The sequence below is a fragment of the Ictidomys tridecemlineatus genome, chromosome 4, assembly GCF_052094955.1.
Source record: "Ictidomys tridecemlineatus isolate mIctTri1 chromosome 4, mIctTri1.hap1, whole genome shotgun sequence".
Lineage (NCBI taxonomy): Eukaryota > Metazoa > Chordata > Mammalia > Rodentia > Sciuridae > Ictidomys > Ictidomys tridecemlineatus.
This window is the reverse complement of record NC_135480.1, coordinates 174101977-174117955: the sequence shown is the minus strand read 5'-3', so window position 1 is coordinate 174117955 and position 15979 is coordinate 174101977. Positions and strand designations below refer to the sequence as shown.

The 15979-nt window shown below is 36.3% G+C and overlaps 1 protein-coding gene across 27 annotated transcripts in view; it reads right to left on the bottom strand.

Moving 5' to 3' along the window:
* Unc13b (unc-13 homolog B) overlaps nucleotides 1-15979 on the bottom strand; it is a 197976-nt gene that overhangs the window by 68175 nt on the left and 113822 nt on the right. For all 27 annotated transcript variants that reach the window (XR_013438171.1, XR_013438172.1, XR_013438169.1 and 24 more), the window contains 2 exons: nucleotides 14739-15053; nucleotides 12712-12802 (listed from right to left, as the gene is read on the bottom strand). Coding sequence is in view for 23 of the 27 variants with exons in the window: in XM_078047788.1 (XP_077903914.1) it covers nucleotides 12712-12802; nucleotides 14739-15053 (406 nt within the window). In the remaining 4 variants the exon portion in view is untranslated. The remainder of the gene's footprint in view (nucleotides 1-12711; nucleotides 12803-14738; nucleotides 15054-15979) is intronic.

Genomic DNA, 15979 nt, shown 5'->3' with positions numbered 1-15979 from the left:
AGGTTACAGAGACAATGAGTGGCAGAGTAATATTTTAAACTCAGGCTCTGGCTCATTGCAAGGCCCAAGTTCTTCCAACAATATAGCCTCTGGATTGGATAAAAATAAAAAAAGGTAGATTGAGCTAAGTCTTTGAGTAATCATGGATGTCAGGCTATAAAGTTGAGATTATAATGTAACTAACAATAGAAGAAAAAATTAATTATCTTGAGGGAAAACTTCATTCATCTACTTACTCAGTCACATATTCATTAAGCGCTTACTGGGTTCCAAACATCAGGGATATAAAGTTAGACACAGTTCCTATTCTATGTTTCAATGCTATTTTTCACTTAGCTTTTATTTAAACTTTTTACTGAATTATAAAACATAAAGAAGTATGCAAGTCAAAAGTGCATTTTTACACCAATGTAAACAAAATCCAGATCAAGAAACAACAGTGCAGAACTCCAGAAGCCACCTTGTGATCATATCTAATCACTACTCAGGAATTTGGGGGTACAGAGTCTTAAATGAGAAACACCCATGAATGCTTGGAATGTAAAACAAGCATTTACTCATAAGCAACCCAGCCTGCCTTGTTGGCCTGTGTCCTTGTCTGCAAAATATAACATGACATGAGGGCAATTGGCTCAAAATTGTGTAACTCTGCCCTGACTCCACCTCTAGTTTAGCCCCTAGCTCCTGTCCCTCTAATAACATTAGAATCCCAGATCAAGGCATTGCTTCTCACTTTTGAGATGGACCACATTCTCCCTTAAATGTGTTTCTGTTTTCCTAAATAAATTTCTGTGCCTCTAACTAAGCAGTTTTTGCATGCATTGATGTATATAAAGAACTCCACTTGTCCTGAGTCTAGGCCTTTCTCTCTAAGAACTGCCAATACCTCCTCTAGTAACACTACCAACTCCCTCCCACAAAGGTAATCACTATCCAAATGTCTGACATCACAGATTACTTTTGCCTATTTCTAATGTAATGTAAAAGGAATAATACTGTATATATTCTTTTAAGAAATACATAATCTTTTTTTTTTTTTTAATGAGACAGGAACTTGCTAAATTGCCCAGGCTGGCTTTAAACTTCTGATCTTCTATCTCAGCCTCCTGAGTAGCTGGTATTACAGGCGCGCACTCCTATGCTCATCAAGAAATACATAGTCTTGAGGACAAAGCTCACATAATTCCTTGACAATATAATAAATATCAAAATTGGTTACATATGAAATGTTATGGAAAGAAAAATGAGCTGGGCATGGTAGCACACCTGTAATCCCAGTGGCTTGGGAGGCTGAGGAAGGAGGATTTCAAGTTTGAGGTCAGCCTCAGCAACTGATTGAGGCCCTAAACAACTTAGTGAGACCCCGTCTCAAAATAAAAAGGGCTAAGGATGTGGCTCAGTGGTTAAGCACCTCAAGGTTCAATCTCTAGTACAAAAATAAAGAAAGATAGGTAGACAGACAGACAGAGGAACATCTAACTCTATCTGGAACTTAGGGAAGGCATTAAAGGATGTGACATTTAAGTTGGGCCCTGGGCACAGTGGTAACCAGTAGTGTTCTGTCTAGAATATAAGTCTTGCAGTGGCATACACAATGGATTCCAAGAAAAACAAATAAAAGCAAGGAAGACCAATACTACAGTCTTAGCAATAAAAAGGAACTGAACATAAAGGGAAAGAGAAGAGACTGATAAAAGAAATCCAGAGAGGGAAAAAAAAGAAAAAAAGATCTGGTAAATGATCCAAGCAGGAGGCAAGAGAGAAGAATGTAAAGTGTCACTGCAATTTTGAGTTGGTGTCTACTAGAATAACAGTGACATTAATACCAACAGAGAACAAAGGAAGAGGAACATACTCAGGAGGGAAGTTCATATAATTGAGAAAGTGTAGTAAACATAACTAATAGAAAACTAGACATGAAGGATAGAGCCTAAGGAAAAAGGAAAGGTAGAAGTATATATTTGGGAGTCATCTGCTTAGGAAAGAAGAGCTGGAAGTCAGTTGGTTGACTAACACACTACCTGTCATACAGTAGCTGCTCAATTTGGGTAGGAGTGGCAGTCCTTAAGATTGAACCAGGGGTGCTTAACCACTGAGTTACATCCCTTAACCTTTTTATTTTTTATTATGAGACATGATCTTGCTGAATTGCAGAGACTGGGCCTGGAACTTGCAATCCTCTTCCCTCAGTCCCCCAAGTTGCTGGAATTACAGGCAGGAAACACCACATCCACCAGTAACTGCTCAATTAAAGAATAGGTTCTGTAGAGATGCAGATTTGATATTTAAAAAGATTCCTGAGGGGCTAGGGGCATGGCACAGTTATAAAGCAGAGTACCTAGTATGTGCAAGGCCTGGGTTTGATCTCCAGCACCAAGAGGAAAGAGAGCAGGGGGAAAATATGCCTGAGAGGAAAACTGTACAAAAAGGAGCTAGATAAGATAAAAAGGGAGGGAAAGAACAATTGGGAGAATCTAAGGATAATGGAAGACAAGAAAATGGGAAATTATAAGAAGGAATTTTAAGAAAGCACAGAATGCTGCAGAGAAAATAAGGAGATGAGAAAAAGTATGTGAAAAATAAAATATTTAATTATTAATCATTTATATCTCCCCTCTGTACATGTCTTACAAGTATCCCCAAAAGCACACAGTGGTACCCACTTATTAGCAGGTTTAATTTAAAACTGAATAGTTGCTCCCTTTTGGATAACATTGGCGAACAAATTTTCTCTAATAGAAGAACAGAGCTCCTTCTTAATGTCAAATATTCTCATTGGCTGGGCAGTCAAATAAGTAGCAGGAGTCAGGTAAGGTGGTTGAGAGTGACAAAGACTGCTGTGCTTATTATTTGGAATTAAATAATTTTGTGCAGAGCTAATGATCTGACTTATTCCAGTAGAGTTAACTGAGTACTTACCTTTTTAGCTACTATGCTTAGAAAATACTATCAGCTAGAGCTAAGGCCTGCTGCCAGTATTGGACACCCTCCTGTCCTCTAACTCCAGACAGGTTAATGATATCATGGCAACCTTCAGAGAAGGGAGAACTTTGTTCATGTTTAAAAGATTAAAAGCTTAATTCCTAAAGAAATCAGTAAAGGGAACTGGGGTTGTGGCTCATTAGTAGAAGCACTCGCCTAGCATGTGCGAGGCCCTGGGTTCAACCCTCAGCACCACATAAAAGTAAATAAACTAAATAAATAAATAAATAAATATGAAATCAGTAAAATAGTTCCCCTTATCTGTTGGGGATACATTACAAGATCCCCCAGAGAGGGTCTTAATATATGAGAGCCCTATATATAATATGTTTTTCCTAAACATGCATATATACATATCTAAAATTTTCACCTTTCCACTTAAAGGAAGCACTTTCCAACTTCTTTTAAGCATATCCAAATTGCTAACATCATTACCACCCTGTGCTTGGATGATATTATTAAGTAAAATAAGAGTTATTTGAACATAGGCAGTACAATAATGTGACAGTTGACAGCTACTGAGTGACTGATGGACTGGTAGCATATACAGCATGGATACACTAGACAAAACGATGATTCACATCCTGGGGGGAAGAACAGGAAAGCACAAGATTCATCAGGCTGCTCAGAATAGCATTTAATTTTAAAACTATGAATTATTTTGTTTCTAGAATTTTCCCTGTAATATTTTCAGACTGAGTTTGACTGGGAAATGAAATCAGAGATTCAGAGCAAGTGGTAAAGAATTAAATAAATCTAGATTTGAATCTCAGCTCTAACTCTGGCTAGCTGAATAAGTTTCTGTCTTCTTTTTGGGGGCTGGGGGTTGCACCAGGGATTGAACTCAGGGACACTCAACCACTGAGCCACATACCCAGCTTGATGTGGGTCTCACCAAGTTCCTTAGTACCTCACTTTTGCTGAGGCTGGCTTTGAACTAGAAGTCCTCCTGCCTCAGCCTCCCCAGCCATGGGATTACAGGCATGAGCCACCATGCCCAAGTTTCTATCTTCTTAAATATTAAGTTCCTTAATTTATAGAATGGTCCTAATAATACAACTCTAATTCATAGAATTACTATGAGAAATGCATTGAGTAATATATGTCAAACACCTAACATAATACCTGAGAGATAGCTGTATTCAATAAATATAGTTATTAGGATGATAATTTTTTAAAATATTTGTTTAAAGTTGTCAATGGACCTTAATTTTATTTATTTATGTGTGGTGCTGAGAATCAAACCCAATGTCTCACACATGCTTCTGCTCTACCACTGAGCCACAACCCCAGCCCTTAGGATGATAATTATTATGGCAGTAGTTGAGATTTAAAGAAAACCTATGATATAGAAACTAGGATTTTCAATGAACAAATGGAGGATTATGGAAAAAGTTGTAATCTAATTGCAACAAGAAAGGTGGGTATAGGAATGGGTTAAGTGGTGATCCAGTAACGGTTTGGAAGTAACAGAGGAAGCCAGAGAAAACCAAGGCTTCCATCTTGTCCATTAATACATGAAGCAAAACAAGAATATATAGTCTCTACCAAAGGGACTTCAGAAGAAACAGCTAGGTTTCAGTCAAGGTGAGAAGCACAGAATGTATTAATTCTTGTCTCAGATATCAGGTAAGGACTCTTCAGTTTGCCAAAGACCAGAAGGAGCCTGTTGGGAGGAAGGGCTATCTCACAGCACCAGGGTAGCAGCAGCTAGGGCCCTTGTCAAGCAGTAAAGGGCCTGTTCCAGGGAAAGGTTTATAATGAGCTCAAAGGGTGCCAAATGCAGTAAGAGAGGTTATGAAGTATTAAGGCTTACAGGTAGGATTTGCATTGCAACAATATTAGAAACAAAGATTCATCAATAGTAGATACTGTATATGTTATAATACAGCTACAAAAAGTACTATATAGCTGTTTTAAAAGGCAGTAGCTTTATATAGGATAATAGAAAAACTGTAGCTATTAATAGAGCAGTAGCTCTATTTGTACAAATAAGGAAATATCTCCAAGATATAGCAGGAAATGAAAAAAGCAAGGTAAAGAAGAGGATTGTTAATACACACAAATGTGCATTTGTGCACACACGTGCTTTAATTGTGTAGATTATCTCTGGACTGATAAGATACAGGTAATAAGGTAATGGGGAAAGGGTGACTACAGGCCTGGGAGCCTGAAAAAGGAGGAAAAGTATATTATTCATATTTTTTAATTTTATGTTTTTACATATATTACTTATTTAAGATAATTCTCTAATATTTTAAGTGTTATAACAGCAATGGTAGGGAGAGGGCTAAAAGATTATAAGAAAAAGGAGAGATCAGAAATTGGTGGCCTCCATGAGGGTGAGGGTAAAGAGTTGAGGTAGTGGAATTTAAGACAGGAAACACCCAAGTCCTCAAGGAGGGGTCCTAAAACCTTCAAATCAACAACTACTACTACCACCAACAACATAATACTATTAACAATAACAATAACAATGGTAACAGGAAACAAAAAAGATAAGCAGTGGATCAGAGAATATTCTGGAGTTTGAGATTACAGAAAGAATGTTTTTCCTAGTGCTAAGTCTAAGAGGTGAGATCCTAATGACCTCTCTTGGAGCTCATTTCCCCCTTAAAAAGGGAACCCTTTCAAGCTTCAATTATAGGACAAGAAGGGAGTCTCTTTGCTTGGGAGTGAAAACAGAGCTTTGTAAGAGAGGGCCAATTTTCTCTGTGCTTTAGTGATCACCCCTGAGAAAATGCTCTCAGGCTGACCAGCAGCAATCTTGGACCTCCTAGGATTGCTCCATTTAAACAAGAGGCTTCTTTCCTCAGTTCTGTCCCTGATTACCAAGGCTCTCCTTCTCAGCTTTCTTCAATAGCCCAGGAGCTCCAATCAAGCCTTCCTTATGGTCTACCTCCATGCCTTCTCCTTCACTGTCCCTTCCACCTGGAACACCCACCCACCTGCTGCCACCGCAGTCTCCGTTTCTAGAGCTAAAAGTCTCACCTCCTCCCCCAGACTTTTCTGCAGCTAAGCCAAATAAGGTACAGATTCATATTCATTCCCTCTCACACTTCCAACATTACTACCTCATCAGCATTAGCAATGTCATTAAATATTTATTAAGTGCATATGGCCAGGTACTCAGTCAGAGGATAGACATGACCCTATAGAATTTCTTCCCTCAAGTTGCTGACAGTCTTATAGGAATGACGTAAGTGTAGCTAGGTTTCTATGGTACTTCCTCAAAGTCTATTTAATGCAATATCAGCTAAGTAAGTATAAATAACTATAAACATATGGTAAATACTAAAACCACAAATAATGAGAAATATAAATTAAAATAATGGGATACTATTCTTTGGTCAAACTGACAAATATTTTCTAAAATAATAATTTTGGTACAGTACATTCAAATACTGAAAGCACAAACTGGAAAACTTTTTTTCCAAAATAAATTCAGAAGTTCATCAAGAGTATCATTTATTTATTTTTTCCTCTTGTGAAAATGGCAATTGAGGCATTTTAACACTAAGCTACTCTCCCAGCCCTTTTTACTTTATTTTGAGCCAGGGTCTTACTAAGTTGCCCGGTATGGCCTTTGAATTTGTTATCCTTCTGCCTCAACCTCCTGAGTTGCTGGGATTACAGGTATGTGCCAACAGGGTTGGCTTCTCATCAGAAGTTTTTTAAAAGAATATGCTCTTTAACTCAATAATTTATTTGAATTCCATTTTAAGAAAGCTAAAGAAATAATCAGAAATAAAATAGATTTACATATGATCATGCTTATTATAACATCTATAATAAAGAATAACTGTTAGGGGACGTTTATGAAATGGAATATTAGTAATCTATTAATAATCATTAAATGTTTTCAAAAATACTGAAGAGTAAACTGAAGTTCAAAACAAAGTTTATAAAAACTAAATAAAAATTCCACTCATATTGTGATACAAATTCAGTAAATTTATATTCATATAAATTACATAAGAAAACACAGCTATAAATTTTAAAAAGAAAACAAATAATGATAATAATTAATATTTTGCTGTTGTTGGCTTTAAGTCTTGGGCATTGTGAAATGTTAAAAATAGGATTAATGAGAAGATAAAAAAGAACATAGAAACTTCTGTGGAAACAATGATGGGCCTTTTTTGATAGTTAAGTATCTATAAAAGGTTGGCTAAATGCTCTTTGCCACATTCTATACTAAGCTCTAGAATACCAGCAAAAAAAAGCATAGGTTTGACATTCAAGTAACTTATAGAAGAAAAAAGGCAAGGCAGGCATATGAGTAAACAAGTAACTACATTACATCATGGTAAATGTCAATCTAGAAAAGGCATTCAGAGAATCTGGAGGGCTGGGGTTGTGGCTCAGTGGCAGAGTGCTTGCCTAGCATGCATGAGGCCCTGGGTTTGATCCTCAGCACCACATAGAAATAAAATATTGGGCTGTGGCTATGGCTCAGTGGTAGAGTGTTTGCCTGGCACACATAAAGCACTGGGATCAATCCTCAGCACCACATAAAAATAAAATAAAGGTATTGTGTCCACCTACAACTAAAAAACTACATATTAAACAAAAAGAGAGAGAATCTGGAAACACTGCCCCCTCCAAACAAAAACAAAAACCTGACATCTGATTGAGTTTTTAAAGATGTGAATGAAAAATTAGGTGAATTAAGAGGAAGAATATTCTAATTGTAGGAAAGGCAAATGCAAAGTCTCCAAGAAATTTTGAAAAATATAGTTATGTATGTTGGAAGTGTTCATCAAACAGGGTAGCAGCAAGAGTTAAGGTAGGATCCACATCAGTTTTTCAAATTACTCTTGGTTAAGACTTGGCTTTATATTCCCAGTATGTCAGAGTCTGATATTTTTCATCCATATCCTATTCAATGAGCCATTGATAGGATTGATGTTATAGCAAATGAAATTGCCTCTAAATGGTTACTTTCAATATGGGTATTTATTTCATCAAAGACTAAAAACAAACAGTTCCTGGGTTGGGCTAATTCATGAATCACACTTTGAATTGTACTGAGGTGGATCATGAAGGATTTTATTCTATCATAAAGGCAATGTAAAGCCACTGAGACATTTTAAAAAATCATAGACTTATTAAACAATTTATAATGCCAAGAGAAAGATACTATTATTCTCCTCATTTTTCTGGATTAGGAAAATGTGCCTCATATTAAGCATAAAAAATTTCCTCAAAATGGTTCACTGAGAAAAATACTGGCAACTCACATAATAACAAAGAGTTAATTTCCCTAAAACATAAAACACACCTGAGAATTAGTAAGAAAAAATATTAATAACTTGACAGAAAATGGGCAAAGAATAGGCCATTCACAGAAAGTAATTACTTAATAGTCTTTATATATATATAAACATGCTCAACTTTACTAATAGAAACTACAAATTTAAACTACTGACACACTAGCACCTAATAGAGTAGCAAAAGTTTGATCAAACACTCCAATGGGGGGTTATGGAAGAGAAAGTACCTTCATGGTATCATTCTTAGGAGTATACATTAGGACACCTCCTATGGAAGGCATTATATATCTTTGGGACATTCACAAATATCCTTTTTCCTATGAAGGTATACATTAGGACACCTCCTATGGAAGGCATTATATATCTTTGGGACATTCACAAATATCCTTTTTCCTATGAAGGTATATTTACTCACCTAAATTTAATAGGTGGTGTTAGGGATATGCTTTAGCAAGGGAAATGTGAGCAAAAATGACATGAAGTTTCTAGGCAGAATTTTCAAGAGCCAGAGTGCATTTTGTATGTTCTCTTTTATTTAGTATCTTTTCTATTGCTTTACTATTGTGACTGGCCAGTGCTGGGTACTTCTTGCTACTCCATAAAATTACAGAGGTAAGACAATTTAAAGCAAAACTCTTTAATATAACATGTAGCATGGGTAAGAAACAACCCTTTGTTGTTTTAAGTCACTGACAAAATGAGCAGCAATTTAGCATATGTACTAAAATTACAAATCTCTATTTCCCTCAGATATATTTGTACACATGCAAAATAACATACACAAAAAGGTTTCTCATTTCTAACATGGTTTGTTACATCAAATGACTGGAAACAATCAAATGAATATCAACAAAGGATTTGCTAAACACTTGCAGTACATTCATAGAATGGAATATTATACAGCTTCAAAAAGTGGAAAATTCTCTTAGAGCTAATATGAAAAGATTACTAAGGAAAAAAGAAAAAGATATTCTCAGTGTATATAATATGCTGCCTTTTATATAAAAGGAGTAAAATAGAAAACATTCATATTTGCTTATGCTTATATAATGAAATTCTATAATGATAAGAAACTAACAAAAATTATTATCTTAGGCAGAGGGGTAAAGGCATGACTAGGTAGAACTTCGATTACTAGGGTGGAAAAATCCTTAGTGCTATGTTTACTTTGTTTGTTCTCATAAACTCAACCAATCTTTGGCAAATCTCATTTCAAGTGTACATGGTGCAATTCTGCTTCTATCAGATCCCTCTTTTTTTTCTTCTTCTTCTTTTTCTTGGTATTGGGGATCAAACCTAGAGGTGCTTTACCACTGAGCGACATCCCAAACCCTTTTTTAAAATTTGATAAAGGGTCTCACTAAGTTGCTGAAGCTGGCCTTGCAATTCTCCTGGCTCAAATTCCTGAATTGCTTTAAACTATGGCTGGCCACGACTCATCAACTGCCAGTTACTTTACCCATGCTAAGAATTCTTTTACTATTGTTCTCTTACTCAAGTAGCAATAGTACTTAAGTACTATAGTGGCTTAAGTAGCAACAGTACTCAAGAAGCAATAGTACTTAAGTAGCAATTGTAGTTACTCCTGGATAAACTATGTCTTTTCTCCAGCTGCTTCCAAGCTTTAGCGACTATTTTTAGGTATATATTTTTTTTCCTTTGAAAGACTGAATTCTCTCAAAAAGAAAAAGTCATATTTTAAATTATATCAGTTCCAATATATTTTTATTTTTCTCATCGAGTTTTCATTTTACATGGAGAATATGACTTTACTTTCTTTTAAATAAAAATTACAAGATCATTAATTTTGAAAAAATAGTATTAATGACATTCACTCTATAAATGTTCACTTTAAATGTTAGTTTACCTCATATTGGTCTACATCAGGCCCTCAGTGTTGTGATTGAGCAGCCCTGTCCCACAGAAATTTCTTACAATATTCCTCTCAATATGTGTAGATTCATTTAAAAATTATACACACATAAAATTGTATTAATGTTAATTACATTATGAAAGTTAAAATGGAAAAGCATAAAAACAATCATTTAAATTTTTAAAATATTAATGATAAAAATATTTGCTGTCACTAAAAATACTGGCAGTATTAATTTTTATCAGTGAAAGAAATGTAAAATAATATTTAGTTGCAGAATGACTTGAAGGTTTGGTTTCACATTTAATTATTTCAATAAATTGATTTTCATGGCTGTCATAGTGAAGGATACCAATACATCAAGTATAATTGGTTTCTACATGCCAATTTTTAAAAGATTCTGTTGAAATCTGGCTAGTAAATTTCATCTTCTCTGATGACAGTCAACTGTTCTTATGAAAGGGTCAAAATATTTTTTATATTTTACCAATTTCAAACCTCACTGAAATTTTTCATTAGAAAGATTTAAAATATGTTAATACTCTCTTTCCAAGATTTTAGGCCACACAGTTTTGAGTTTTTATTAGTAACACTCATTTTGAGTAACAAAGGATCAGATGTACACATATATACAGAAAGAAGGATTTCAAACATCTGTATTAAAAATGCTTTCTACAAAGCAGTTACTTTTTCAATAATTATTAAAATTCTATCTTTTCCCTTAAGGGTCAAACTTAAGATCCTTTAACTTGAGGCTAGAACAATTTGACCATCAAAATAAATGACAGTAATGGATTACAACTCTCATCATAAATTAGAAATCCATGATTCCATACTAACATAATTAAATTAACAGGAGAAAATGAAATCTCCTTATAGTAGAACAACAACTAATTAATGTAGAAAGGATAATGAAAGCAAAGTTACTACTTGACAACCACCATTAGTGGTGACAACCTCAGAAAAAAGTCATCAATGGATACTAAGGTGGTAGGTAGAGATTTGATGAGGCACACGGTATCAATAGTCTAAGAGGATCTTACTACAAAACACATACCCATTACAAAGGGAAAGAGGGGTATCTCTTTTTCAATATTTTTAGATGTATGTGGACACAATATCTTTATTTTATTTAATTTTATGTGGTGTTGAGAATAGAACCCAGTGTCTCACACGTGCTAGGCAAGCGCTCTACCACTGAGCCAGTAACCCCAACCCAAAAAGGGATCTTTTGACAATGAAGAAACCAGGACAGTACAAATTCAACCAAATGATTAAGGCTATCACAAATTGTAGAACAGGTAGCCATCTTATACTTCTTGATGCAATGCACTGATAAGAGCACAGCACAGGTTTTGTGTAATTCCAATCGAGACAGCATGGCCTGAGTGTGAACATGAATAAACACTGAATGCATCCAAACTGAAGAACATGCTACAAGATGAAAGGCCTGTACCATTTAAACAGTTAAAGATAGAAAAGATGAAGAACTATTCCAGACTAAGGGAAGACTAAAAAGGTGACTACTAGGGCTGGGGTTGTGGCTCAGCAGTAGAGCACTCACCTAGCACGTGCAAGGTGCTAGGTTCAATCCTCAGCACCACATAAAAATAAATAAATAAAATAAAGGTATTGTGCCTAGCTATAACTAAAAATAAAAAACCAGACATGACTACTGAATACAACATGTCATCCTGGATTAGATTCTGAATCAGAAAGAAAAATGAGACACTGTCAGAATAGTTAGCAAAATTTGCACAGGGTCCTGATTATAATATTATTGTTTTCCTGATTTGGATGGTTCAATTGTGGTTACTCAGGAGAGTACTCTCATTTTCAGGGAAATACAAGAGCATTTAGAAGAGAAAATACCATACTTCCAACTTTCTCACAAGTAGTTTAGAGAAAGACTATTCCTAATACAGCAAAAGCAGATAAAGCAAATGTGAAATGCTGATAGCTGAAGCATCTGGGTCAGAGGATGCGAAAGTCTATCTACAGATTATATACTGACAGGTTTTAAGTCATCACTTAAAACTATCCCTTCTGCCTGAAGACTAGAGTCTATCTATTGACACACAGATTAAGGACATGTCAAACTCATAACCCAGAAAATTTAAAAATATTTATTTTTATTTTTTCTTTTTTATACTCTTTCAGATCTTAATGTATTGATGTTTTGGGCCTTAAATTAGTGAACCCATAAAAATTTCTGTAACCTATTTCTGGCCCCACAATATCAGCCAGTAATATTTGAACTGGCTAAGGAAGAACTGATCCAAGAGGCCTTGAAATGGTCCCCTACCCTCATCTGTGGCTTCAAAGAGATGATGGTACTGAAAATAAACATAAAACTTTACCTTCAAGCTCTCAACCCACTAGCTCTATTTGATTTTCATTAATTAGCACAGAAAAAAGCTAAGGCCATCTCCCCTATCTTAAGACTCTGGTTTAGTTGCCATGCATTCCAAGAAGCACACTGTAAGAAGATGACTAATCACTGACTACTTCTCCAGCACCATATGTCTCTCAATTTCAAAAGAAAAATTGTCCCAATCAGAATCAGAACAGATTCCCTACCTCCTGCAGCTGGAGTCGGACCTTGGTCACTGCTCGGATCCAGTGTGCTCTGGCTTGGGTAAATGGTGAAGATGCATTCTCCTCAGGAAAACTTGTATCAAAGAAAAGAATATTTGGGGGCAAGAAAAAAAAAAAACATGAGTTACAGAGGACAGGGCTCAAAGCAAGATCTCCAAATATCTAAAATAAAATGATTTGTATTCATGCCTACACTTGTTTAGTGATTCAGGCCACTAAAACAGCATTGTCCTGAATACTTAATGTGAAAACAATTCCTCTCTAAAATGACAATTCTTTTTTAGCTTTTCATCTGTTCCTACTTTTGCTTCTCCTTTTTTCAATTACCCAGTGAGGTGGCTCATTAGGATAGTCAGGAATCATGACACTAGAAGTAATAGCAAGGGCCCTAAGTTAATGTCAACCACAGAAACCAGTCAGAGATATGTGGAATAATCCTCTCACTTACTTCTTGAGACCACCAACCTTCTTTGGGGGTTCCACATAGCTTCCTTAGGGAGGAATTTTGTTCCTGCAAACCGTTCCTGCTCCACTATTTTAGAAGATGTACCAATTCCTAAACTACATAAAAAGTGCCAAATAAATAAATAAATAAATAACAGCCCTTTCCTTCCATGATTTGATCCTTGAGCTGCCTGCCTCTGGAACACCCTCAGAAAAAATGAACAATAAATATCAGAGAAACACTACTTTATATTAGAACAAGTCATCAGCCACATTCTTAACTTGAATACAGTTAATTCTTGGTGCTAATGCTTCACCTCCTTCCTTTGGAGCCTATAGCCAAGGCAGAAGACAAACATTCACTACCCGTACATGCAAAAAACATGTTAGACTCTGAAGTCATCTAAATGAGTCAACTATTCTAAAACATTTGTAGAACTGGGCTTCACATGCACAGAGAGAACCCGAGAAGACAAAACCTGAAGAAAAGGATAGGTGCTCATTCTGGGCACTTCTGTTTCTCTACCAAGAGCTCAACCCTGAGAAAAGTAGCTGCCAAATCTCAGCTCCACAAAGAGCCAGCCTTTCAATGGAACATCAATCTAGTGAGAAGGCTGGTGCTGGTCCAGAGCTCAGTGATCCAGTGTCTTGCCTACTAGATGAACCACAAGAGATAGTAAGTTTATGTCTTCAGAGAAGTATGTGACTCATTCATTAATCTAGTGGTGGAAGAGAAGTCCCAACAATTTCTTAACTTTTACCAGGTAACTGGCATTTACTGCTTTTGGCTTTTTAGTGACAGACTTTATTCTATCATTATTTTAGAAACTGTGGTAGTCAAAACTGGAGGTTGTTAATAGCATCTAACGTGCATAAATAGCTTCCTATAACAATTATCTGGCCGGCCCAGAATATCAATAATGCCTAGACTGAGAGACCTGCTATACTCCGATTCCTCCTCAGCTCCTCTAACCAATTTAAGTCAATAATAGTAATAATATTCAAAGTCTGTATTAAGCTCCATTAAAAGATTATTAAAAGTGACAAATTTTAAAATTTTCTTCTTATGGTTTTATATTGCCAAATACATTGCCAAGCCCAGGGGAAACAGAGGAGTGAGTTAAATCTGTCCTCTTGATCAATTCTTAATTCTGTCCTAGTTTTTCTCAGGAAGCATAAAAAAAACAACAATACTGTTTACAAAAGAAGTTAAAACATCAATAGACTAGGAAACCAGCAAGGCACCCAAAGTAGCCCCACTGAATGCAGGACTCAGGTGGGGTTTTAGACTCAGAAACTGCCATATGCAGGATCAAGAACAGCAGATACAAGAAGCCTTAGCAGACTGCAGCTCACTAACTCCAGAGAACTCAGTGTTCTGACTTCAGAGATCTCCCAAATATCTTAGGAATTCTACCAAAAAATGAAAAGAAGCAGTGCAAATTTCAGCATGGATGTCTTGCACCCCACCATACCCAGCTGCAAAGAAACAAATGAAAAACTCTTATATTCAGTAATACCACAGGGCAGGTACTGAGGAAGCATGTGGGACAGTCATCACCTACCTCTCCTGGGGGTGTAGGACATGGTCCTTGTGTAGCACCAGATCTGGGGGAGGATGGGCTATGGCATCTTCTCTCATCTCTTTGGGTTCACAAGCTCTCCCCTTCTCTGTTTCACCTGTAACTTCCAAGGCTTTTTCTTGTTCTCCAAAGACAGCCTGGCCATCTCTGGAGAGACTACCAGAACTGTGGCAGGAATGAATTGAATCCCTCTCCCGACGATCATCATCTTGTTCGTGATATTGGTCTAGTTCACTCAGCTGAGAGCTTCCTTGACTCACATTACAGGAGGAGCCATACCTACTACTGCTGGTGGGGCTGTAAGATTTAAAAGAAGACAGATGAGTAAATAAATGCAAACTAGGGACCAGGGTACAAGTATAGATAAATTCAGGAAATAAACATTACAACAAGGGCAATAACCACAAACAGGAGGTTCCTAGGAAGAGAGGACCAAACATCCTAATCTAGAAAACTAATCTCTATTAAGCAGAATCACAATAGGGAAAAAGCAATGTGCTGGGTTCTCCCACAGCATTTAACTTCAGCCCTACACCTACCCTTTAAGAACAGTTTATCTTAACATGCTATTTTTCAATAGAAATAGTAAAATGACTACTGCCTATCCCTAAAATTCTTTAGTCTTCTGGATAAACTTGTCCAGTGGCTGTGATTAAAGTTCGCTAATTTCCACATAGTGGAGTGAATGAATCTACTTTTTCTATTATTTAATAAAATAAAGCTCTTATTTATTTCTCCACAATTATAAATGTGTACGCCTATATCATAGCATAATCAAATAAGAAGGAACATGTTCCTTCAATTACCTCTTAGACATTTGTAGGATGAGTTAATGGAAGCCTTTGGGAGATAGAGGCCAAGACCAAGAAATTCCACAAAGGAGTGTTCTCATCCACATAAATGCTACAGTATAACTATACCCCTGGGACACAGAAGTATCCCAAAGATAAACTTCTCCTTTGTATATCAGTTTCTCTCAGGGAAAGAATCAGTTATGGATAAAGTAGACAAATCTAACCCTTCTGGGTCATAGTCATATTAATGCATCTCCATATCTGAAATAAGGTTAGCCCAACGCTCTCTCAAACACCTGAATTCCCATGTTGAGAAAAAAATCTGTCCCCCCACAATGAGAGTTAGTTGTGGTAGGGAAAGTGGTGAAAATGGCACAGCAGTGGAAAGAAGGGCAGTATCCATGATACTCCCTTGAGCCTAATAGTCCT